General features: G+C 39.2%; 1 protein-coding gene across 6 annotated transcripts in view; it reads right to left on the bottom strand.

Moving 5' to 3' along the window:
• BBS9 (Bardet-Biedl syndrome 9) overlaps positions 1 to 27,786 on the bottom strand; it is a 477,322-nt gene that overhangs the window by 65,506 nt on the left and 384,030 nt on the right. For all 6 annotated transcript variants that reach the window (XM_065884413.1, XM_065884414.1, XM_065884415.1 and 3 more), the window contains one exon: positions 17,980 to 18,202. In XM_065884413.1, the coding sequence (XP_065740485.1) occupies positions 17,980 to 18,202 (223 nt within the window). The remainder of the gene's footprint in view (positions 1 to 17,979; positions 18,203 to 27,786) is intronic.

The raw sequence follows: 27,786 nt of genomic DNA, 5'->3' as shown, positions 1-27,786 counted from the left end.
GCTAAATATGAATTCATGCTGATGGCCTTTTAAGTTATTCAGAAAGCTATTCAAATGGAAACTGAGTATATAATTTCTAGACATTCTTGGCAAAGGCAAATGAAAAAAGGTAAAAGATCTTCAGATAAGCAGTCCAATTAAGCACCTTGGGATTATTGAGAGATGATTTTACAAGTATTCAAGACATGGTTATCATGGTATTTTTTTTTTTGAGTAATAATATTTTTTTCATGACACTTCTTTGAAATATTATTATTGGCATTTTTAGGAGACCTGAATCCAGGAAGAAGAAAGGTAACTGGTCTTGTTAGAAAATCCATGCCTGAAATGATAAAGGCTCGGAAAAAGGGGATTAAGTAAATATTTGCTAAATAACTGATGAGCCAGATAAAGACTAGAGAAATATAAAAGATTAAGTTTCAACTCCCAGTCCCACACACAACCCTTTAGATTAGGCTGGTTTTCTTTCAGATAGTCTTGTACTTCTCATGGTGTGCACTTCTCATTACTTATTAAAACAAGATTTTTGAATGCCTACTGAAGTCATTCAGATTGTCCTTTTGTACCTTAGGTGGCTAATGTAGCAATATAATTTACAGAGGATACATTATGTAAGACCTTACAACAGTTCTGTGATATTCTCAGATGCCCACCAAGGATTCCAGCAAATTGACACCTCTAATGTCATTTTCCTGGCATCCTGAGACGTGTTTAGTGCCAGGTCTTCAAATGTGAATAGCTCATATGTCATCCCACTATGCCACCTGGCCCCAGACCAGCACACCTTTAAAATAGATTTATTTAGGCTATAAACTTACAGGACAGTGCCTCTGTCTTCAAATATATTACATCTAAAGAGCTGGGAAAATAAAATCCCAATTTTCCAATGCTCAAGTCTCTGAGGCCAATTTGAAGTAGGAAGGGGTTATCAAATTCTATAACAGACACACATTTAGATGATGTTTTGTAATGTATTAAAGAAATAACTCACAAAAAGCAAAATATAAGACTGGCAAAATGCAAGGGTTCACCATCCTAGTGTTTTACTCGAAGTTCAGTTAATAATACTCAACACAGTAAGTAGTAGGGGCTTCACATCTTTAATTTGAATGTAGTTCCAGATAGGGAACAAATTCCACTAGAATGTCAGAGTATATAATTCACTTTATGTCAATAAACTCACTCATTCCTGTTGCCCTGGAAGACATTTGTTATCTAATGAATCTTTGTAGATTATTAATTAACCCATAAGAAATTAGTCTTATTTTAAGAAAATCCCATAGTAACGTTGGGGATTCAAATACGTACTACTACATAACATCATACTTTGCCAAGTGTTGTCAACTGTATAAACAAAAATAGTAATCATGTACTCTCTGCCCACATGGAGTTTGTGTTCTAAATTAGAATGATATACAGTATAGTAGAGGACCAGACAGTATAATAAGAAGTGCCAGTGGGAGGTATGGACAGTAAGTACTGGGCTGAAGCATATGAAACTGCTAATATTATTTAATCTATAGGAGTTAGAATAATTAGCAAAGGATAGAATATTCAGGGAAGGCTTCCTGCAGGAAAAGCAGACATGAGATAAGCACTCAAATTAATTTGGATATAACTGAACTCATGACCTGTCTCCTTTAACCTTCATCATCTTCCAAAGATGCCTCTTGATGAGTGGAGCACCAGCCAACTAGAACAAGCAATCCAGGAGCCCTCCCCAATACTTCTCTTTTCCACTCAACCCTTATCTCCAATCAATTAAAAAAGTCTGCTGATTTTCTCTCCTGAAAAAGTTCTCATAGCTATCTGCTCCTCTTGATTTCCACTGCTACTTCACAAGTCTGAGCCTCTATCATCTCTTGCCTCATAGTATGCACCTCATTTTGTAACTGGATATCTGTATGATTATTTCATTAATTGACAAAATAGACTCCGAAATGGTAGAGACCATGTCTGTTTAGTTCACCATCAATTTTCCACCACCTGCAACAGTACCTGGAACATAAAGAAGGAATAAGTAAAGAAACTGGCCTAACTGGAGCTAAGGGTTCAGGATAAAGAGGAGTGAAAGAAGAAACGATTAAGCCAGATTATGAAGGGCCTGAACCTAAAACAAGAAACTTGGTACTATTCTGTTAGGAATGGGGTTGATACTGTGTACTTCGGAAGAAATAACAAGATGGGGACAAAGTACTGATCTGTTTGATACAGTGCTAAAACTCTCTACTTCTATAAACTGAAAAAAAACATGCTAGCAAGACACATAAAATTTATTTCCATTAATGATAAGGAATAGATATACAAAAGAAGAAATGTTACAAAATATATTAGAACCTTAGGTAAAAGTCTGTCAGCTCCCACCTCTGCCCTCATCTTGCTCCATCTCAGCAGCATGTGACAATGCTGACCTTGGAAATTCTCCCCTCTCTTGGCTTCCATGTGGCTCTTTTCTCACAGTTTTCATCTTTCTCATTCCTTGGCTACTTCTCCTCAATTTCCGATGTTGGTTCTTGCCCTTCCTGACCTCGAGATGCTGGAAGGCCTCAAGATTTAGATGAGGCCTCCCTTCTGTTTTCTCTTTCCACGCAAGTGAGCCCATCCAGTTTCAAATACCATACAGAGGCTGCTGCCTCCCGACAGTCTCTCTGCAGCCCCGGCTTCTCTCCTGAGATCCAGACCACTCAACATTTACGACTCGGTGCCCACTAGGCCTCACAGGGGGAATAGGTCCAAAACTGAGTCTTTTATTCTGTCCTCCCCATCATCCACATTCACACACACACTGTTCTTCCCCCATATTCCCCATTTCACCAACAACATTACTGTCTACCTTGTTACTAAATCCAACATTCCAGGAGTCATCTCTGCTTCCTCCTTCATCTCACCCCTTACATGCAATCCCCATCACCACGTTCTACGTATTCTTGCCTCTAAAATATGCCATTGCCACAACTCCAGCCATCGTCACCTCATGCCTACACTTCTACAATAGTCTCTCTAGCTCTCCCCGTTTCCATTCCAGCTGTTTTCCAAATCCTTCCAGACGCAGTAGCCATAGTAATTCTTAAAAACATAGATCTGATCATATAATTTCCCTGCTTAAAACCATCTGATGGCTTCCCACTACTCATAGGATAACATCTAAATTCCTTACCATAAATGTAAGGAATACTACATGATGTGGCTCTCCCTGCCACACTTCCTCATTAAGATCAAGCCATCAAGTATCTTTTGAATATACCAAGCCCTTTATCACCTACAGCCCTTTAAATTCTTTTTTCTCCAGCTTTATTAAGGTATAATTAAATAAAGTTGTAAGAGATTTAAACTGTACATGTGATGATTTGATACATAATATGTTGTGAAATTATTCTCCTCAATGAGTTAATTAACACATTCATCAGCTCACATATTTACCTGTGTGTGTGTGTGTGTGTGTGTGTGTGTGTGTGTGTGAACATTTAAGTTCCACTCTTAGTAAATCCAGGCCTTTGAATCCTATTTGTTCAGCCTGGAATGCCCCTCCCCTAGTTCTTTCACATCACAGAAGCCTTCCCCAATCACCCTGTCTAAAGAAGCCCCCACTGGCAACTCTCAACTTCTTATCTGTTTCCCCGCCCATAATACAACCTGCAACTCTTCTGTTTATTATCTGGCTCCTCCACCAGAATGTAAGCTCTCATGAGGGTGGAAATGGTGTCTCTCTTCATAATCAGTATATTCCAATGCCCAGTATAGTGCCTGGAACATGATGGTATTTTTTTTTTTAATTTTTGTTAAATGAACAAAAAATAGTCCTATTTCATGAAGAAAACTCCTTTCCCCCTTTCAAAAATTTTACATGTGCAAATTTTACTTCTAATATTGTTCCCTATACCAAAGATGAATTATTTACAGATACTGCTATTAGCTTCATCCCAAATTTATATTTAAGAGACCACAATATAATTGGTATAATTTATAAGTCTGGAGGAGAAGAAAAAGAAGATAGTCAATGTAATGTAACAGAGTGAAAACTGAGCAAAGTTTAGAAATGAGAAAGCAACACGAGAAAATAAAAGGCAAATGGTTCAAGTGAGATGAATATGGGGCTACAAGGTCCCTGAGGAAACAAGAATACAGGAGAGGAGGCAATTCAATCATTAACTGTCTTTGGGATACTTGTTACATGGCAGGCGCTGAGCTGAGCAGTATACGGTAGTGAATAACACAGACATTGTTTCTCTCCTCATGAAACTTATAGTATAGTGGGGAAAATATTAAATAAACCCATAATGAACATGTAATTTTGAACTATGCTTTATGCTCTGAAGAAACAGTCCAAGAGGCCATGTGTGAGAATAACAAGGGTCATAGAAAAACTCTTACAGGAAAGTGACCTATAAGTTGAGACCTGAGGATGGATATAAATTAGCTGGTGAGCATGAGTATCTGTGGCAGGTAAAAGTTTGGGGGTAAGTAAAGGACAGTATTCAAGACAAAGGGACGAGCATATGCAAAGACCAGAGACAAGGAAAAGTTTGATGAGTGGAACTGAAAGGAGACTTGTGTGGCTAAAGCAGAGAGAGCAAGAGGAATTGTGGGGAATTGCTGGTAGAGGACTGGATGGAGAGAAAGGAAGCAGAGTCCTGTAGGCCAAAGTAAGATGTCTGAGTTTAATCCTAAAATCAAGTGTGTCTTCTTCTGAGAAAGAACAGAAAGACAAACAATGAATAAAATTACAAAAGAAATTCTGAAATAAACTGATGGGAAGCAGAGTTTGCTTTGACAGTCTTGATCTTCATGGTATAGCAGGAGGATGTCTTCTGCTCAGTTTGGAGAAGAGGTGGGATCTTGAGGAAAATGACAAGGATTAACTTCTGTTGAAAATAAGGCGGGAAATCAATCAAAAACATGTAAATAGCATTCTAATTAGCAGGGGAGGGTCCAGGTGAAGTTACACAGCATGAAAGAAGATAGAAGCAGTTGGGTCAGTTTTATGATTAATATTAGCAACTATTTCCGGTCCCAGAGAAGATCCAAGGAAAGCCAAAGATTTACTCAGGCTGGAAACTGATAAGGAAACTAGGTTAGAAATCCATGGGGTTCCACAAGGCAGAGCAAAAAGGGAATGGAGGAGCAGACGGAGGTGGAGTGGGGGTGATGGAAGGCGGGGGTACAGAGGAAAAGAGAACTGAGTGATGTGAAATCAGAAAAGGGAGGAGATAATGTTCAGGTAAATGGTTCAATTCAAATCAGTCTCACAAGGATATGCTGAGCACCTTCTGTGTAGATTCTAGAGTATGGAAATGAATGACAGTCTCTGCCCTCAGAGATGTCATAGTTTAGAAAGCTGATGTCAACAGAGAGTAGATAATAATGACTGATGATCTAAGACAAAAATAAGAATAAACTCAAAGATATGACGAAAATAATATGAAAATTGTTTTTATGGTACAAAGTGTTTTAATGATCACTACAGATATTTTATCAAATTTATTAGGAAATTTTCTCAAGAATTACTTTGATCTAAAAAAGAATATATATATATATATATATATATATAACTGAATCACTGTGCTGTACACGTGAAACTAACACAACATTGTAAATCAACCATATTTCAATAAAATTTTATTTTAAAAAGAATTACTTTGGCTTCTTTTTCTGGAAATTGAAACACATTCTTTCATCAGAAAACTCTGAAAATTATAGTGCCCGAATAATAGTAATAGTAATAAACTAAACTAAATTATATAACCAAACAGAATTATTTTAACAGGTCACATAAAGAATCTGTCTCAAATAATAAAATACACCATCCTTCCATTTCACTAAATGAAGGAAAAGAGAAAGAAGCTTTAGTCATAAGAAAGACACGGGCACAAATGGTTTATAGCTGGCACTCTTTCCCCTTACTCTGACTTGTTTTGCTGCTTGGCATTTTCATTGTCTAAAATTTGGTTTTCTATATATTGACTGTCTGATGCCAGAATGTTAGCTCCACGAGGGCAGGAATCGTTTGTCCAGTTTATCATTGTGCCTCTAGTACCTACAACAGTGCCTGAAACATAGTAAGTACTCAACAACAATTTCACTTTGGGGGTCTCAATCTTGGCTTGTTATGATGTGTTTTCTAACGGAAATGATGGATGAAGTACATAATTTATAAATTTATAAAGTGTATAAATTATCAATGATTTTCCATGAGTTAACATGTTAAGTTTTAAAAATTATAGCACTCATGTTTTATCTAATTTTGAAAGGAGAGATTATTTTTTTAATCTCTTAAAAAAATAAAAACAGGACTTCCCTGGTGGAGTAGTTAAGATTCCACCTGCCAGTGCAGGGGACATGGGTTCAAGCCCTGGTCTGGGAAGATCCCACATGCTGCGAAGCAACTAAGCCCGTGCACCACAACTACTGAGCCTGCGCTCTAGAGCCCATAAGCTACAACCATTGAGCCCGTGAGCCACAACTCCTGAGCCCACGTGCCACAACTACTGAAGCCCGCGCGCCTAGAGCCCATGCTCTGCAACAAGAGAAGCCACCGCAATGAGAAGCCCACGTACCGCAACAAAGAGTAGCCCCCGCTTGCCGCAACTAGAGAAAGCCTGTGCACAGCAGCGAAGACCCAACGCAGCCAAAAATAAATAAATAAAATAATTAATTTATGAAAATAATAAATAAATAATAAAAACAGATAACAACATCAGGTAACTTATCTGCATAAGTATACTGACTAAATGTCCCAGTGACAAAGTGTGCTGCATCCAACTTTATTTTTTCATTGAAACCCACCAGACTTCACACCAGAACTCTTGGTATCTACCTTGGCACTTGCTTATAACTAGAATACTAGTAAGCTGGAGCCCTGTACCCCTCACCACACTACTCACGAGTACAATGTATCTGCTTCTCGTTTTATGCTTACAGTCACTTCCAAGCCTACTTTTTAACAAAAAAAATAAAAGCCAAAAATATCTTAGAACAACCAATATGCAAATACCTGTACCAAATAAAAATCATCCTATCGGTATTAGCATAAATCACAGCTCCTGAAGCTAGAGAGTGACATCACTTTATTTTTCAGTAACATTTTCCATATGGCATGGAGTATGGCTCAGAAAGTAGACATGAAAGAAATACAAAAATTCTAACGAACCAAGATGTTTATTTTTAAATAAAAAATTAAATATTTTAAAAACAAAAAGCTACATTTTAAAAAACATACAGAGTTGAGACATATTGTACAGAGGAGTACAACTAAAGGTGCTTTACTTTTCAGAATCAGATTATATGCTCCAAGAACCACCAGCTATAATAGTTTTTCACTTTAATTTTAAATTGTTTAAGAAATAACCACATTACACATAAATCAGAAGGGGCTAATTATTCCAACAATTTATTTGAATAAACACACTAAAAAATTTTTTTTTAAGTTTAGTAGGAAAAGTTTTTTTTAAAGGCCAGCAGCTCAGACCTGACTTCATTCAGCAGTTCAAACTGCAAGAACATCACCTTTCCCTTGTGGGTGTCTGTGCAGTGTCAGGAGCAGAATGCCATTCTGAGGTTAGGCCAGGTATTTTGACCAAAATTAAAATTGACTAAGCCACAGGAGTAGGCCAAATCACTGGGTCTGCTCCATCTATCTGTGGATTTTCTCATTATGCATATATTTTAAGTGAAAATAAAGTGATATAAAATAAGTTTTAGTGACCTCACATGAGTAACTGGTTGGTGAGCTGCTTTTAAGCACTTGAAATACTTTATCCAGGCACCCTAAAGTCTAAAGGAAAATGAAAAACAATAAATACAACTTTAATAATATTCCTGAACTTACACTGAAAGCAGAGAATTTATTGTTGAAGATTGAATTCCTCAGAGAGACAGCAGGTATTGGGAGTAAAAGTTGAAGGGAAGAAAACAGGATGTGTATTTACTACAATTTTGAGGTGAACCAGTGAAACCTTACTATTGAAGGCAGACCCACTGAGATAGCAGAAGTTTGGGCAGGGGTAGAAGTTGAGGGGAAGAAAACTAGAAAAAAATTTTACAAATTGAATTTGTAGAAATCCCTTCAAACCAACAGCGGCTGGAATAAATACAAATTTTTTCATCCTCCCATTTGAAGATAAAATAGTCCCAAATGTCTATCGAATATGTGAGAAAAGTTATTTTTGATATCTTACAAGGCCTCAGACATAATATCTTCCTCATGGATGCTCCAGTGTTACAAAGATACTCTTTCTTTTGGTCAACCTATGTAATTTTTAAGGATACTGAAAATTACACAGAGTTAGAGTTTCTATTGTAATATTTCATATGAGAATAGTCCAAAGAAAAGACAGCTCACATTTACAGCTGGATGAGGGTTAAAATGTACATTTTATATATTTGTTCATATGACACAACTAAAGAAATAGAAATAGTGATGCACTTTAAAAGTTATTTAATTCATCCCCCCTACTTTCAGGCAGGATTTTCCCCAAATTATCTTTAGACTGTTGACTATCTGTATTAGTTTAAACATCTGTAGAGAAGGAAATTCCTCAAACTCCCCTGGTATTCTATTCCTGTATTAACAGCCCTACTTCCAAGAAACTGGGCTTTGGTCATCACATTCTAATTAGTTACCAGCCAGCTTGTCTAGCAACAAGTATTTGCTAAGTACACACAGGGAGAATGTTATTCTATTAGGTCTTTGATGATAGGCCTTCCCGGATAGTTACTCCTAATTGCTTCTCCTCTCAAATACAACTCTAATCCTGGATTCAAATATTCTTCCACTAACCTTTATTCATCCCAGTATGGACTCCCTATTACAATGGATAATTATGACCATCCTATTAAAATCTGAATGCTTTCTTTACTTATAGCAATATAGTTTGATTTTCAAAACAATTTTGAAACAGTGTGTTATTTCAAAACAAGGTGGTGCTACCTCAATATTTCAAGTGAGGAAACTATGGCTCCAGAAGAATAAGTAGCTGCACAATTGCTAAATGGTTGAGCTTGCCCCTCCCACAGCAGCTACGGCAAATCAACCTTAATTTACCACCTCACCATTCACCCCTTCTTGCTCACAGATTATTATAAAACTATTTCTCCAAAGCTCATGTGGCTGGACTTCATTAAACTTTCTTTTCTTTAAATCTCCCTACACTTCCAATTTATATCTGGGTTCTCATTTTTTTCTCTTCTCAAATACTAACTCTTTTCAGTTTACCTGTATTCTAGATTATTGCTCTGCCTCCTCAAACCTTCCCATTTAACATGAATGTTGGATTTTAGCACTCTCATCTTGCCACCATCCCCTGACCTTCAAACATCTCAAAATATCTTTTCTAAAGAGAAGAAAAAGAAAAGAAATAAAAACCTTGATCATAGCCTATTTACTTCTTTTTCTATCTGCCTTCCTATACTGTTCCGTCCAGTTACAGAAGGATCTTTCCTTGACCTTCTTCTGTCCTTTATAGTACTGACACAACCTCTTCTGGGAATTCCTTGAAATTCACTTCCTCCCTGTAGAATTCACCTCTTGTCTGGCTCTACAGATAAGTCCCAAATCCAGTGTTCCCCAGCTTCTGCCTTCACTACCAAAGGGTTCATCCAATTGCAAAGTTGCAATGATGACCTCTAAGCTGAGGATACTAAAATCTACTTTCAAGCTTTAATCTTTCCCTTCAACTCAAATCTCTCAGATCCAGCTATTGACATATCTCTTTTCTTGGGTGCATCTTAATCATCTCAAGCTCACTGTATTTGAAATGAAGCACATTATGCATAACAAAATTACAAACTTAATCATTTCCATCAATGGCGACTAAAGAACTTGATGAACTATCTGTATTCATCCCTATTCTTCATACTTCTCTCTATCCTGCATACCACCATCAGCTTAGTATCTCTAAAACACTGGGGGTTATTTTTGTTTTGTTTTGTTTTTTAAACCATTTTTTAAATTGAACAAAACACTTTTTTCATAAATCACTTATAGCTTAAGAATCTTTAATAGCTTCCATCACCATTTGCATCATGCTCAATCTCTTTTATCCAGCTTTTCAAGTTCCTATATCAAAAGATGCTTACTGGGCTTCCCTGGTGGCGCAGTGGTTGGGAGTCTGCCTGCTGATGCAGGGGACACGGGTTCGTGCCCCAGTCCAGGAAGATCCCACATGCCACGGAGTGGCTAGGCCCCATGAGCCATGGACGCTGAGCCTGCGCGTGCAGAGCGTGTGCTCCGCAACGGGAGAGGCCACAACAGTGAGGGGCCCACGTACCGCAAAAAAAAAAAAAAAAAAAGGATGCTTACTGATCTACCAAACTGAATTTCTAATCTGAAACTTAACCAGTTTACTTACAGACCCATATCTCCTTGCTTAGATCACCAACTCTATCTATAATATCTGCCACTATCCTTTCTAAAAGTCTAAAATTCACACCTACTTCAAGACTTAGCCTCTTTCAAAACAGCTCCACTGATTCATTCTAAAATATAAGGTAGACCAATGTCAGTTTCCTATTTTTGATACTATACTACAGTCTATGAAATATCACCATTACGGAAAGCTGGATGAAGGGTACATGGGATTCTATGTAGTATTTTTGCATCTTCCTGTGAGTCTGTAATTATTTCAAAATAAGAAGTTTAAAAAAGATATGATGGGCATCAACTATATATATACCAGGCATAAGTAGGATGCTGTGCTCACAAAAAAGAATACAATATATCAATATATTGAGTCTTTCATGCACTTACTTTCTATCTGGAGGTATTATGGACTGACTTATGTCCTCCCCAAAATTCACAGGTTGAAGCCCTAACCCCCAGTATGACTGTATTTGGAAATAGGGCTTTTAAAGAGGTAATTAAGGTTAATGAGGTCATGAGGGTGAGGCCCCAACCCAAAAGTACGAGTGTCCTTATAAGAGGAGGAAGACATACCAGGAGTGTGCATGCACAGAGAAAAAGGCTATGTGAGGACACAGAGAGAAGGTGGCCATCTGCAAGCCAAGGAGAAAGACCTCAGGAGAAACCAAAACTATGAGCACCCTGATTTTGGACTTCCAGCCTCCAAAACTGTGACTGAAAATAAATTTCTGTTGTTTAGGCCACCCAGCCTGTGGTATTTTTTTATTAGTTTGCCCTAGCAAACTAATACAGTGGTAAGGGATGAAATAAAAATATTAAACAATGGTACCCTACAATAAGTACTGTAAAAGCCATATGACCAGAGACCAGGGAAGCACAGAAGAACAAGTAGTGCCAGGAAGGCCAACGAATGCTTTGTGGAATATCATTTCTTCTGGGTCTTCAGAAATTAGTGGTAATTTTACCACCAGCTAAAGACTCTCTAAGTCAAAGAAACTATTTAAAAGTATAGAAGCTTACAAAGCATGGTGTATTTGGAAAATACTGAGAAATTCAGTATTAGGAAAGGATTTTAAGGAAGAAAGGACAGAATATAAGGGTAGAAGGATAATGTGGGTCTATTTAGTAAGGAGCATTGTATTTCATTGTGTTTCATAGAACTTTTGATTTACTGTGGTAGGTAACACCTGTGGAATATTTTCAAGCAGAGAAGTAACATACCCATATCCCTGTTTTTCCAAAGAAACTCATATTCATGGAAAAGTATAAATTCATTATGGATGTATACAGATTTAGCTACAAGAAAGGAAAATCCATACCATTAGCCATCACTATGCACTTCCCCATGCCAACCTCACCCCCAGGCCTAGGCAACCACTAACATACTTTCTATCTCTATGAATTTGCCTATTCTGAACATTTTCTATGAACGGAATCATAATATATGATCTTTTGGACTGGCTTCTTTTACTCGGCATAATGTTTTCAAGGTTCATCCATGTTGTAGTTCTTTTTATTGCTAAAGAATATTCCACTGTATGGATATGCTATATTTATTTATCCATTCATCATTTGAGGAATATTTGGATTGTTTCCACTTTTTGATTATAATGTTTCTATGAACATTCATAAGTTGTTTGCTTTTGATGGTAGTACTAAAAATAAAAGAGGATTTTTAATACAAGAAGACTATTGGTAGGTCATTTTAGTAGTCTGAATAGGAGATAAGAGCATTAGTAATGTAATGGCAATGTGGACAGTGAAAAGAGATATATTTGGGAGGTGCTACCATCAGGTTTTGGTAACTGACTGAACAGGGAGAGGAAAGGAAACAGACTCAAGATTGTTTCTGAGGACGCTGGCCTGGGCATTGGGTAATATCATCGACTGAGATCAGGCACACCGTAGGAGATGAGTTTCATTCAGGCATGTGGAATTGGAGAGGACTGTGGGGTACTAATGGAGACATGTGAAACCTGGAAGACGCCAGACAGAAAGGTACAAATTTAGAGGCACATAGAATTCAGGTGGTAGTTGGATCAGATTGTCCAGGAGAGCATAAAGATGGAACACCAATAGTCAAGAGACAAAAAGTAACAAGAAGGCATAAAGCAGACTGGAAAAGATAAGCCTGCGGGGGCCAGGAACAGTTTCCAACAGTAAAAGAGAAGCCAAGAAATGAAAACATTTTAAGAAGGAAATGGTCTTACTGAAAAAGGCTGCAGAGCAGTCAAGGGGGTTGTAGGCAAAGTGTTCACCCAATTTAGCAATTATGTAGCCACTTGGGAAAAGGTTAAAAAAGTGCTCAGAGATCAATATCTTGCATGATTTGGCCTACTTTTGGAGAGGAGAGGCAGAGGTAGGAAGGAGGCAGAATCCATAAACTAGCTGCACAAAGTCCTGCAAAGTACTTGGGTTTGTTTATCAGAACTGAAATACAAACAGGCCCCATAAATACAGGTCATTACCCTTGAATAACATAAAAGTCATTAATTTCCTGATTTATGACACCAGTCCTTGTTTTTTCCTTACCACCATTTCTGATACAACTATAGTCATTTTATTGTTGGCATTTTCTATCACAGTCTCTTTTTACAAAAGTTATATTCGTTATTTGTACGAAAATGTACATATTATATGGAAGAGAAATAGCAGGAGGACACTCAGATACCACCTATAACTGCGGCACCCAGGATAATTATCATTAACATACATCTCGGTTTATATGCTTCTGGACCAGATTTTGAGACGTGTATCACTGAAGCTCTGTCTTTTGCTTTCTGCCTTTACTGACTTACTTAGAAAGACTTATCCTGCACCTCCATGTCTATTTATCTACCTCGATTTCATTCTGTGTTTTTGTGTTTCCTTTTTTTTTTTACACTTACATCTCTTATCCATCTGAAATGTATCGTGGCACACAGAATGGGCTAGGGAATCTATTTTTTCTCCAAATGGTTGGCCTGTTCCCAGAAACATTTTTCAATTAATTCACCTTATCCACTCTCCATTGCTTTGAAATGCCACATTAGCACATGAGATCAGAATTCAGGCTAGCACCTTCTAAATTCTTACATACATAATTTTGGGGAGGGGGGGATTCTCCTACTTATAGATGTTCTAATTATCCCAATTGTAATCATAAAAAAGCAAAAGCATAATACAAAGATATTCACTCAAAAACTAATTGGCCACTTATAAAATTAGTCTCTACTCCAGTATCTTTCCACATTTAACACTAGAGGAATCCCCATCTGCTATCAACTTTTTGTATTGGTTCATCTCTCACCAACTGTTGGAAACTGTTGCAAATACAGCATAAATGGGCTGCAGAGGGAAATTACAAACCTTGCAAATGATGCAAGATGCAATGCAGTTAAAGTGTTGTTAGAGAACCGCTTGTATCACATGCAAGGACAGTACCCGGAGAAAATCTGGCAATTGAAGACAGGAATAAAGACGCAGATGTAGAGAATGGACTTGAGGACACGGGGAGGGGGAAGGGTAAGCTGGGATGAAGTGAGAGAGTGGCATGGACATATATACACTACCAAATGTAAAACAGATAGCTAGTGGGAAGCAGCCGCATAGCACAGGGAGATCATCTCCTTGCTTTGTGACCACCTAGAGAGGTGGGATAGGGAGGGTGGGAGGGAGACGCAAGAGGGAGGATATATGGGGATATATGTGTATGTATGGCTGATTCACTTTGTTATAAAGCAGAAACTAACAAACCATTGTAGAACAATTATACTCCAATAAAGATGTTAAAAAAAAAAAAAAGAAAAGAAAATCTGGCAATTGGTCCAGTTAACAATGAAGAGAAGAAAATTGGCTAGAATGATGACATGATAGATGTTTCTGAAGAAAATGGTTTGCAGATCAAAGAAAGATCCCTAGGAAAATGGATAATGCCTTGGAATATTTTTTCCTAAAAATTACCTTCTCTGTGAAGGTGCTAGTTAGGCCAAATTTGAGTGTCCATCATCATACCAGAAACAAAGCAAAAACAAAAACCTCACGCAATTTCTTCATTGCTGTCTCTAAGAATTGGCACAAAATTGCAGGCATAACATAAATTCTGGCAAATATATGATAAACTTACTGTTGATTTTAACTTTACTCTTTTTCAAACAAATCTTTTGTTTTCCTAATGAAAACAATGAAATGTTGGTTCCAGTTTCAGGTAGTCTTCTTCTGATACCAATTAGTCTCGAACCTTCCATACTTTAATCACTCTAGCAATCTAAGGTAAACCTCAGCCTCAAGCACCTGCAGGGTTGCAGCAAGTAACAAACAAGTATGAGAAAGCCAGCCAGGCAACTAAAGGCATTCACATTCAGACTTCTTTTAAAACACTACCCTGGTGGCCCTCTGTAACTCTTGTTCTAAGGGTAGAATACATACCACTGAGATTAGAAAAAAGACATTTAATGAAAATGCAATATTCCCCAGCTGAAAGATGTGAATACAGAGGTACAGATAAGAAAAATACAAGTTTGATGGTCCTGTGATAAAAAGAATACCCAATAAAGATTAGGCTAAATCCTGATAGAGAAGTTGAAGGTTGATAAAGGCAAGCAGGAGAAATGTGAGGCAAAGAAGTCCATAAGGTAATTCCCAGTGGGAAAGATTTTCAAATTCTGGACGCCAGGGAGGATGTTGTCATCATGGCCTTTACTGGAGCAAAGAAAGGGCACATCCAAGGTGCTGGGTTCATAGAGTCATGAGGCTAGAGAAGACCAAGAGTTTTTTTATTCTGAGATTCATCTGCAATTTAATAGGGAACATGGTAAAATTACACACATCCCTGCCGCTTAACATCAACCACTAAGTCACTTCATCTTCCTAGTGCCTTCATTACCTCAGCTGTTAAGAGAGGGAAGTAAACCAGATGATTTCTGAGTTCCTGCCCAGCTATTAAAAAAAGATCATGTCTGTGAAAAATGCTTGTATGCTTACGTGTTCAGTAATCTACTCCTTTCTAATATGCCACTTTACCTTCACATATTCTGAAACAACTACTAAAGCTGAACATCAGAAATTTAACAACTACTGGTTTGAAGCAGACATAACTCAGAAATAATCTCTGTAATAATGGTACCATGTCACCTACTGAGATAATAAAAATTAAGCACAAAGCAAATACAGGGTAAATCCTTATTATATTCCTCATAGCAAAGAAAAGAGACTGTGTGAAATTTCTGCCCTTTTCCTCCCACAATCCTAGGCCAATTTAAGTGAAAACAAGGCCAGATCAAGAATAGCTCACACAGGAGGAGGCTCTGGCTAGAAATATATTTGTACCGTGTGGTCTGTGTGGTCTAGAGGGAAGCACAGTGTGCTACAAGATTTGGATTCTAGACCTAACCCTTCCGGTAACCATGTAACTCTGGGAAAGATATTTAGCTTTCCTTAACTCCATTTCTATTTGTAAAACAGCAATAATTCTACATGTTTCTTCTACCTCAAAAACGTGTTAAGTACAGAAATAAGTATGTGAAAAATTTGAGCTCTACGGAGGAAAGGTATTATAGGCAATAATGGAGCATGGTAATGACGAAGAGCACTGATTTAACAAATTTTAAGAACTCGCTATCATGATTGGATATGGCAGGTGGGAGGGAGAGTCACTCAACTAAAGTCAAAAAGTGGGTCATCATTAAGTAAAAGCAAGCAATTATGACCGCGACAAATACGCGCAGCCTCAATCTCTCCAACGGGATGAACTCGGCTAGACTAGTGTGACAGGCACACACTTGGCTTCCAGATTCCTGGTTTGTGGACAAACACATTTTCCACCTTCCTTCATTTCTCCCTCCCTTCCTTCTCTTCCTCTTTCCTCTGCCTCTTCCTTCCAAACATTCAGAAATTTTACATCAAGGGTTTCTAAGGACACAGCCCTGAAGTTGCTTCCAAATCTAGTTATTTAAACAAATGTCTAAAGTTCTATGATCAATAAATGTGACTAAAGAAGCATCGTTTCTCTCCAGGTGTCCAGGTGTTTGCTCACAGCAATGCCACCGGACTCCCAGTGGCTGTTCCCAAAGAGGCTCCAACAAGGACGTGGGGAAGACAAGGCAGGGCTACCAAGGCCTGCACTGACAAACACACCAGCCAATCAGGGGGTCAGTCCATCTCTTTTTAAGCTTTCCCTTTTATGTATTTGGCCTTCTCCCTCAAGCCTCCTTTGTTTCTCCAATTGGCAAGAAAGAAGGGAGAGCCATATACTGATTGCTGATTATAGTGAATATTTTTCATTTACTATCTCATTAAGCTACATATTTATTTCTTAGGAAAATCATCTTAACAGTGGACAGAGATGGATGAATCGAGGCCCAAGGACCAGTTAGGAGGATGTTAACATGGGCAAGATGAAGAAGACCTAAATTAAGACAAACTATTAGAACTGTTTCTAAGTAGGAAGGCAATTCTATTCTGAGATGCCATATTAGAAATATTACTTTGGAATGAAAGTTAGGTTCTCCCTGTGTATGATTAAGGCAAAAAAATTTTCAAACCATAGAGTACAGAATCCCATGGTCCCAAGCCAGCCGTTCTCTCCACCCCAAATTTATAAGGCGAATTATGCATACATCCGTACAATGGTAATAATTATAGTTTGAATTTTTTGAGTGTATCTCTGTTCCAAGAATTGTGCTAGGTGCTTTACAAACCTATAATGCCCTAGCAACAAGGAAGGCATTATTATACCCACTTTGAAAGGAGAAACTAGACTCTGGAAAGTTAAGAAACATATCCAGGTCATATGAGCAGTAACATCAGCATGGGGGGGCGGGCAGTAAGTGTATGAAATGCATGTAAGGAGGAAGATGAAAAACTCCACACCACTTCCCATACTATGGTCCTTGCTTTAGGAGGAAATAGATGCTACCGCTGCTGCGTTTAATAAATTCACTTACTTATGCTCCTTGCTGTTGCCATAAAGAGAGACACTAAGTAGAGCTAAGCGGGACTTGGGAGTTGCAGCCTCTAAAGGACCGAAAGCAGCGCTATTGACGGCTCAGCCCCTCTGACTGTGGGAAGGGCTGACTTGGATGCCCATGGTCATCACTGACTGCCCAGGTCTGGGCAACCTGGATCTCTCTCCCCCTGACACATAGAGGCCTCAGCCTTGAAGCCTGCTCATGTCTCCTGATCTCCAGTCTTTTTCTTTGTCTCTTCCCCCTTATTCTGGTGACCACAACCAGGAAAACAGCAGAAGGGATGGGACTCATCTGGACTATATTAGCTGCTTGTATTATCCTATTTACATTTATGAAATATGGTATCGTGAGATCACATTTAGTAAAATTTTCCTTAAAAATAGTTTTATTCTCTAATCTACTTTTTATTGGTTAGAAGCAAAACAAAATGGATCATATATTTAAAAGCAGAGGGAAGAAAAAAGACATACCATTCTCGAAATGTCTAGCAAGCAAATACCCCAAGAATATTTATCCAAGTGGTTACCCTGGGATATCTGAGGGGAAACGTGAAAGCAATTTTCTTGGCTATCATCACTTTAATATGAAATGTAAACCCCAAGTACAACCACAGGCACATTCCTTTAATTTGACCAAAGTACAGTTGTGTTTTGGGAGCATGAATGGAGCTCTTACCTGGCATGACCATGGTCTGCGGAGCCGCTGCATCAGTACTTAGGCAGAGACGTCCACCTTTGGCTAATCGATCGCACAGCAAGGTGATATGTTTCTTCAATCGGCTTGTGTCTTTGGGTATGCTCAACTGGCTGCTGAGGTTCAAAGCCTGCTCCTTGGAACTCTTCGATAGGCAGGTCTTCAAAAGGTGGGAAATAGCAGCATCCACCGTTTCTTCCCAGCCCTGGATGCAAAAGCCAATTTGGAATTTATGCATAGATGACAAATGAGCAAAGTAAGCACTTTACTGTTAATCAAGTTATAAGAGTATGAGTGTTTTTATGTCCCACTGTTGGGGACTTGTTAAGAGCTTGGTGCCTGGAATATTCCAGACCAGTCTGGTTTTAAATTCTAGCTCTGTCAATTGTTTGACTTTGAGTACATTACTTAATTCCTCTTACTTAATTCCTTAATTACTTAATTCCTCATCCTCATGTACAACTGAGGATACCAATAATATGTATCTCCAAGGGTTGGGGCGATTAAATGAGATGGTATATGAGAAGCTTTTAGCCCTGTGCCAGGCATGATAATCATCATCATCTCAGGTGTATGTATGTTTGATGATCCAGAGAGTGAAGCCCTAGGATTATAGTTCATTTTGCTGCTGAAGGAGAACCAGCCAGGACAAGGAGAGACTGGGGGAAACTGGAAGGGAGAGAAAACCCTGATGTCTCTCTCACCTATTGGTTCCACAGCCTTGGGTTTGTAGGCCAAAACCAGAGGAGCTCTGTCAAGAGGGATTTTGGGAGACACAAGCCTACCCAGTCCCACTCCTGTGCCCAGGTGACCAAAAGTGACATGAAGTGAGGAAGTGAGCCATTTACCCCCATTTGCTGGGAACAGTGTGGCTGGGCTGCAGTGAAGACCATGAGGAGTGCAGTGTCACCTTAGCACCCTGCAAGCTGTAATTCTAGGGATATCTATGGTGGGCAGGGACCGCGGTGTCATCACAGAGGATTGGCATGAGGAAGCACCACCCTCAGGTGGGTTCAGATAACAACAGAATGAGAAGCGGGAGGGGTCTGCTTATGCTCTCCAATCGGACATCCCCAGGGGGCCCCAGAGATAACTGGATATGAGTTTCGGTGGGTCTGGAGGTCTTAAGCAGCAAAATAGAGAAGTGTGAATGAAATCTGGGTATTATCACCAATGTGATTGCATTTGTACCCAGAGGCTGGTGAGACTTAGAACACCACAGGCTTGACAATCAAAGTGAAATTACAAAGGATGATACTGAATGACTATCCTCATAGAATACTACAGAATAGTCCAAGCCCCTCACATAAGGGGTGAGTAACCTGAGACTCAGAGAGGAGCCCCTGGGTGACTTCACTGTTGGTACCACTCTATCCTCAACCTTATCAGTTGAGCCACCTTTCAAACATGCAAATCGGATTACTTTATTCCTAAACTTCAACTCCTAAAGCCAAATGCTCAGTTTAGCATATAAAGCACTTTCTGCTCCAGCTCCTGCTCCGTTTTATTCTCTCCCTGCCCATCTGCACCCACACTCTCACCCTGGCTTCTACACATGCTCGGCCCTCCTGCTGCAATGCCCTATCTCCACTTGTTACCTGGCCAACTACTACTTACGACTCAGCTCAGGCACTGCCATCCAAGCATCGCATTCGTGGGCCCTCTCCAGGACTCTGAGACCTCACACAACCAGGTCCATCACTGTACTCCTCACCCTGTGCAGTGGCCACCGTCTGCATGCCTGGTTTCTCCAGTGCCTGGAGGTCTCCGCACCCCTAGCACTGTGCTTGGTCAAGAAATGTGTTTGCTGGACGGAGATGGTGAACTAGGATCCTAGCATTGGGAGGACTTTAGAGATCTTTAGTCCAGTCTCACGGGACATTCCCTGGAATACAGTAGCAACCACCTGCCTAGGTATGCTTGTCCCCAAGATCCAAAATTACTACGTCTGGGGGCAGTTCATTCCTTTCAGGGACATGTGTAACCAGCAGAAAGCTATTCCTAAACTGAGCCAAAATCTGCCCCTTTGGCCCTTATTCTATCCTCCAGAGCCATGCAGAATAAATCTAACCTCTCTTCTACATGACAGCCCTTTATATCTGTGAAGACAGCAATCCTGTACCCTCTCCTCCAGAATAAACATCCTCAGTTCCTCCAGCTCTTCCTTATATAAACATGGTTTCAAGTTTTCTCTCCATCCTGACCACTTGTCTTTGAATGAGCTCCAATTTTAAACACTTAAACATTTATACAGCTAACTAGAGAACCCCAAACTGACCCCAAGACACCAGGCTGGAGATGGGAGTGCAGGGTGGAAAGAGCCACCCCGTTTACCGGGAGTTCTCACTGCCAGCCTGGCCTCTGGTTGCCTCTGCTCTCTTGGCAGCTGTACCACACTCCTGAGTCACAACGAGCAAACAGATGATTAAGCCTCAGGCCTTTTCCACACTCACCACACATCTTCCTTGTAGGCTTAAGCAGCTGGTTCTTTAGACCAAAGTGCAGGCTCTGTATATAACCACTAGAGAACTTCCCACTGATTGCCAACATCAGGATTTTTTACTCTATTGACCCATTATAGATGGCAAATTAGGAAACGAATTAATTATTTTTAAATGAGACGTCAAAGGCTATAAAAACAGCTTCCCATCCCAAACCACTAAAGAATAATAAACCGCTGGTTACTACAAAGACATCTCTATACAAATATCAAAACCTAAACCAGACAAATATTTAAAATTGAATTGTATTTCAATAATAATGGGAAGAGGTAAATTAAGACAAAATAGTAACCCAAATGTCATTGGAGAGGACATATTTTCAAGTTGTTTTTGAAGCCACTGATGACGACCTCTGGAGTATAAGAAGGAAAAATCCTTTGTATATAATTTGGCATTTGTGTGCTCTGTGGTCATTTCAGCATTAAAACAGTTCCTACTATTTTATAGACTATTCATCTAAGCAAACTACTGTTTTCATAAGTAGGTTACAGTAACATATTAGATAATTTAAGTAGATATGGCATTTACTTAATATAGAGGTACTACAGAATTTCCTTTCCTACTGCCAACTTGCAGATCAAGTCAAAAACCATGTCATGTTTAGGTATTTGGCATGGATATTTCTTTAATATAATGAGGCATGATGCCAATACTTCAAAAATATTGTTACTGAAATACAGGGTTATTATCTGGAGGGCCTGAATTGCTACATAAACTCAAATATGATAATAAAAAGGAATGTTTATGAGACAAAAGGAGAGCCTTAAAAATGCAATGTGAGGGCTTCCCTGGTGGCGCAGTGGTTGGGAGTCCATCTGCCGATGCAGAGGACATGGGTTCGTGCCCTGGTCCGGGAGGATCCCATGTGCCGCGGAGCGGCTGGGCCCGTTAGCCATGGCCGCTGAGCCTGCGCGTCCGGAGCCTGTGCTCCGCGGCGGGAGAGGCTGCAGCAGTGAGAGGCCCGCGTGCCGCTAAAAAAAAAAAAAAAAAAAAAAAAAAAAATGCAATGTGATAATCCACTGATCAACCATGTAGCATACTTACCTGATAAAATGTGAAACAAAACTATGTGGAAATCTAGAATCTCAAGTATGAGAAGTACATTAAAGATAAGCTATTTTAACCACCTTTTTGGTGTTTGAATCCATTACCTTTATTTACAGCCCTTAAATTGATAAGTCCGATATTCAGTTTTAATGTCTAAACACACACACACACACACCCCATATGCACATACCTGACCTTTATCCTTTAAAGTTGAACACCAATTGTACTAATAATTGAACATCAATTGATGTTTATCACTTGAACATCAATTGCCTCTCCTAATTCCAAGAGTAAAAGAAAATCTTAATTTTGGTAAAATGGTGCTAAAAACCATCTGAAAGGGAAGAAACTACTAAGCAAGTGTTCTCTGGTGATAGTTGATATGATTTTAGTTCTCAAATCCATAGCTTAACTCTTAAAGTCCCAGTTAACCCATGTATGGCTTTTAGAAAACGACAGTAGGTGTGAAGTTACAGCTATAAATGTGTGACTAAATCCATAAATAAATTTAAATGTACATGTTACTCTGTTTTACCTTCTTCATGGCCCTTGTCAGTACTAGAAATTAATTTATTTACTGGGCTTTTTTGTGCTTACTATATCTAGTCTAGTATTGACAATTGGGGTTTTGCTTTGTTCCCAAGGTTTAGGCTCTACCCCATGTGGTAACTTAACTTTTGTCTTAGTCCTTCTACCCGAGCCCCTACGTTGGGAGCCTGCTTAAAGGGTCACTCCTTAAAGGACTGGGCTGCCTTGCTCCTCCCAAATCCCTTCCAAGGGACTAGACCTAAGGCTGTAGCCCTGCTGCCTGACTTCAGTGCCAAGTTGCCTGCTGCGTGCGTTCCCCAACATGGCTTTTCATGTTTCACCTGCCTGTGTGGAGGCTCCTATATGCCATGCTGGTCCCAGATGCCTCTCTGTACCAGTGTGATGCCCTGTTTCTATGAGGAAGCTTTTTAAATTCAAGGCCTTAGCCTCTGCTAGCCTGTTCCTCCTACTGCCTGAAGTCAACTGAGCTATGCTTTTTGCTATCCAGAGACTGTACAGCCATGGCTGAGTTTCTGACTTCCCTGCTCTACTTGCCCTGCTAGTCTCCACTGGTCATTGTGCCTAAAAACCAGTATAAGCAAGTGGCTTTTCAGAAACGGTAAGACGCAGAAAGTTTGACCAAGTTTGTCAAGTTAATTTCCTAGGGTATCAATCAAAATAACCAAAGAAAAAAATAAACTAAAACAGTATTCTCATGCCACCTGCAAATTAAAACAGCCGAGTTGAAGATAACTGCCCCAAGGCTTCTGGATTTTGACTTAACCTCATTCACCTCAACAGCCTCTTCCCTGTATGACCTTAGATAAATCACTTAATCTCTGTAGGGTATATCTAAGGTCTCCATAAAACAGAAATAACACTATTTGCCATGCCAATTTTACATGAATGGTAAGGCACTCAAACCTTAAGCAGAAGATACTACGGCATAAGCATGTATATTCAATCCTACTTTTTTTAAATCAGAAAATACAAATACACAATTGGAATCCAATGTGAAGAGTAATATTTTTTTTTTTTTTTTTTTTGTGGTACGCAGGCCTCTCACTGCTGTGGCCTCTCCCGTTGCAGAGCACAAGCTCCGGACGCGCAGGCTCAGTGGCCATGGCTCACGGGCCCAGCTGTTCCGCAGCATGTGGGATCTTCCTGGACCGGGGCACAAACCTGTGTCCCCTGCATCGGCAGGCGGACTCTCAACCAGTGCGCCACCAGGGAAGCCCAAGAGTAATATCTTTAAACTTTTATTCAAACAAATTATAAACTTCTGCAAACTTATGTTTATAACAGAAACACTACCACATCTGCAACTATAGTAGTATAGGGAAAAACCACACAATGCCATGGTAGCATTTGTTACCAAATGTGCACATAGTTAACTCTAAGGGAGAGAGGAAAGGTTAAAAAAAAAAAAATAAGAAATCTGTGTAAAGGAACAAATGGAGATTGTGTACCCACATCCCAGGTTTCAGCTGAGGAGAGAAGACTCTCAGAAATGGCCCATCTTACATTATACATTTGAAGGTAAAATGACCTGTACATCGTATTCATTTACTTGAAAAAAAGTTGTATTAAAAAGAAATAAATTTCTTCTTGAATAGATGTAAAGGATTCACAATTAAAAGTCTTTGGTATTTATGACTGATCTTATGATTACTATTACTTTGTATTGTATCATATTATAATTATCCAAGATAAGGAAAAATAATCAAATGAAGGGTCATTGTAAACTTAGTTCAAGTTTACAAATAAAACTTAGTTCTTTAGTTGTAAATTATATATTTTGGAAGATATAAGAATTTTTCAGGATTTATCTAGGTTCAGATTATTTCTAAAGAATAGATTTTATTCAGTGAATCTTCCTTCATGCAAAGGAGGGCTTGAAATGTTGAGCTATTTACCTTTGAAGAGTAAAATAACTCTTTGAACCTGAAACAAAATAAAATAAAATTTAAAAATGAAACCAAGCTGTATGGGCTACGTGGCATCTTAGTGAGTTTAAAATTATGTTCAGTGGTTTTTATAAAATAAAACATTGAAAAAAATCAGCTTAGGGGCTTCCCTGGTGGCGCAGTGGTTGAAAGTCCGCCTGCCGATGCAGGAGACGCGGGTTCATGCCCCGGTCCGAGAGGATCCCGCGTGCTGCGGGGCGGCTGGGCCCGTGGGCCATGGCCGCTGGGCCTGCGCGTCCGGAGCCTGTGCTCCGCAACACGAGAGGCCGCAGCAGTGAGAGGCCCGCGTACCGCAAAAAAAAAAAAATCAGCTTAAACTTTTTCAACCCATCACTAATAAAATGAAGCACTCCCCAATATCATCATCTTTTAATCTTAAACTGAAGTGATTTACTGGACTTCAGTATTGTCATGATTCAAAAGTTGTAAAAATCTCATTCAGATTTCAACCAAAAGTAGAACATGGTGCCAGCCTTATCAACACAGCATTGTGAAAAATGAAGCACGTTGCTTCCTATTGGATGAAAATCTAAAACCTTTTTGAGAAACAGAAGCTAAGCAATCTTCATGGAGTTTAGCAGCAGTATAAGCAGAAAACACAAGGTTGCTAGTCTGATACTTTTTTTTAAGTTATGTTTTGCTAAGAAATTTGCATTTGACCTGTACTCCCATTCTGACACCAAAGATATAGACAGAGGAAGGAACACAAGTAGATTACCTGAATTATCATGAAACCTGATCCTGGAGAGCCATATTCAATTTTAAAACAAAATAAAACATAAATGATGTCCCACATAGCCAATCATTTTTTAAAAAATAAATTTATTTATTTTTGGCTGCGTTGGGTCTTCGTTGCTGCGCGTGGGCTTTCTCTAGTTGCGGCGAGCGGGGGCTACTCTTCATTGCAGTGCACGGGCTTCTCATTGCAGTGGCTTCTCTTTGTTGCGGAGCATGGGCTCTAGGCGCACGGGCTTCAGTAGTTGTGGCTTGTGGGCTCTAGAGCACAGGCTCAGTAGTTGTGGCACACGGGCTTAGTTGCTCCATGGCATGTGGGATCTTCCCGGATCAGGGCTCAAACGTGTGTCCCCTGCACTGGCAGGTGGATTCTTAACCACTGCACCACCAGGCAAGTCCCTAGTCAATCATTTTGACTAAGCATTAAAGTCTGCTTCAGGCAAAAGCTTCCAGTCACATGCACTATTCAGAAACAACTTACAAATATATTAAGACTGGAAAATAAAATTGATAATGAATATTCCAAGGGAAACCTGCTTCTGGTGATGGTAGAATAGATCATTTGGACCAATTATCCCACTGAGAATAACTAGAGAAAACATATACAAAAATCACTTCTTTGAAGGTATAGGAAAGCTAACAAGATAATACTTACCAGGTCAAGATCCAGGGGACAAGGGAAGCCCAGGAAAATGAGTCCTGAATTCGTGGCTGCTTTTTCCCCTGAGGTCATTAGTTACCTGGACTAACATGCAGCTTTGGTCCTTCACTTATTCACCATCTCAGGCTATGACTTATGCTTGCTTATGTATTTCCATGTAAGAGGCAGCATGGCTCATGAGAAGAGCACTGGGTTAGAAGTTGGAAGACCTAGCCTAAAATGTGGCACCTTTCCTTACAAGCTGTATGTCTCTGGGAAAATTATTTTAGGTCTCTGGGTCTCAGTTTCCTTATCAGTTAAAAATCAGAAAAATAATTTCCTTTGCCAGGTGCTTTTAGATTTAATGAGACATATTTAGCAACTGTAGTTACTGAATTCCATGCTATTATTCTTACTTCTGGGAGTTGTCTCTAAAAGTTGATCTTTCGGGGGCTGGTTCTTGTGAATAATAATGACACTAGAAATAACAACAAGAGAAAAAACTGTTTAGGACCTCTTATGTACTAGAAAGTACGCTAAGAAATTTACAAATATTATTTGTAAATAATTATCTTGTTAAATTGGTATTGTAACTTCCAACTAAGGTGCTAGATGCAAAGCATTTCACCACAAATGACACAATTATTAAAAGTAAGAGCTGTAATGGGATCCAGGACTGTATGGCTCTAAATTCCATGCTCTTGGTCACTATACTACAGACCACTTTTTTCCCATTTCATCATGTGTGCCTTTCAATCTATTTTCATCAGATCACCTTAGGCAGAAAATATCATATGAGGTCTTCCCCCAGAAAATTTATGGTCACAATTAACATATTCATGGAACCAAAATTCAAATCAACTTCTTTATCCAAGTGAATAATCTATACTGTATACAATTAAATAAGATTTTACTGCATAATCAAAAAGCACTATGATTTGTGCCAGTTTGGATGGGTCAAAGCTTTTAGCACCTGCATAGACTACTGTAACTAACATCTAGGAATGGCCTTGGGACACCACATCCCCTGAAAACATAACAATGGTCAGAGTTGACTCTGATGAGTCTGAGTTATAGATGCTCATTTCAAGGACTCATTACTGAGAATACTTGGGAGAGCCCATTCTTATTATGGAATCAAAAGATTCAGGGGGGCTTCCCTGGTGGCGTAGTGGTTGAGAATCTACCTGCCAATGCAGGGGACACAGATTCAAGCCCTAGTCTGGGAAGATCCCACATGCCGCGGAGCAACTAGGCCCGTGAGTCACAACTACTGAGCCTGCGTGTCTGGAGCTTGTGCTCTGCAACAAGAGAGGCCGCGACAGTGAGAGGCCTGCGCACCGCGATGAAGAGTGGCCCCCGCTCGCCGCAACTAGAGAAAGCCCTCGCACAGAAATGAAGACCCAACACAGCCAAAAATAAATAAATAAACAAATAAATAAATAAATTATTTTTTAAAAAGATTCATGGGGTCACAGACTCCCCAAATACCCATATATCTGACAGAGCCTGGGGAAAATCTTACTGAAGCTAGGACAAGAGAAGAGCCATGTAAATAAACTGAAGGCATCAACTCCTCCCTAACAACGCTGTGTTCTTAAAAATCTCAAAGAATAGGAAATAACCAAATTCAAGAAAAAATGTCCCAAAACACATGAAACCACTGATTTAAGTGTAAAGCACTTTTCTTTAGGATCCCTTTCTTTCTGTGTTTCTCTCTTCCTTTTAATTAGTTTGTACTTTTCAGGACCACCCAGAAGCTTCACTATTTTAAGATTTGCCTACCTACTTGTTTCTTGGTCAAAGCCACTGGTGGATCTGAAACAGCAAAGGAAGGTCCAAATACTAGATTTCTATTTCTATTTTCTTTCAAATAGAATTCAAGTCCGAAGAAAAAAATATAGAAAATGGGATCTGAAGTGACTGACTGTACACCATTCAATGTTCATGTCATTTTTCACAGCAATCAAGCTAAGATAACAGCAACACAGCAGCACAACTCTCAAAGTTAAATAGTAATTGTCTACATAATAAGGTACCTTCCCATCAACTCTGTGAAAAAATCAATTATATAGTTTGAGTTCTTTTTAGTGTTATGTGAAGCAAATAAGTAGATTAAATTTGTTAGCATTTTCTAATATAGAATCCAGCACGGGTACACATAATACACAATATTAATTATACTTATCCTTGTTAAAGTAGTCATATTGGAGAAGAATAAAACTTCAGTATGATCACCTTGTCAAAAGTTCCCCCACTGAGTCAGGTTTCTAATTTCTGTGAAGCTCCTTAGCTTGGGTTCAAATCTCACCTCTGCTATTTTTTAGCTACATGACCTTGGGCATATTTCCTCATTTATAAATTGGAAGTA

Source organism: Phocoena phocoena, chromosome 9 (assembly GCF_963924675.1).
Source record: "Phocoena phocoena chromosome 9, mPhoPho1.1, whole genome shotgun sequence".
In the NCBI taxonomy this organism is placed as follows: Eukaryota; Metazoa; Chordata; class Mammalia; order Artiodactyla; family Phocoenidae; genus Phocoena; species Phocoena phocoena.
The sequence above is the reverse complement of the archived record's forward strand: the minus strand, read 5'-3'. Positions and strand labels throughout refer to the sequence as shown.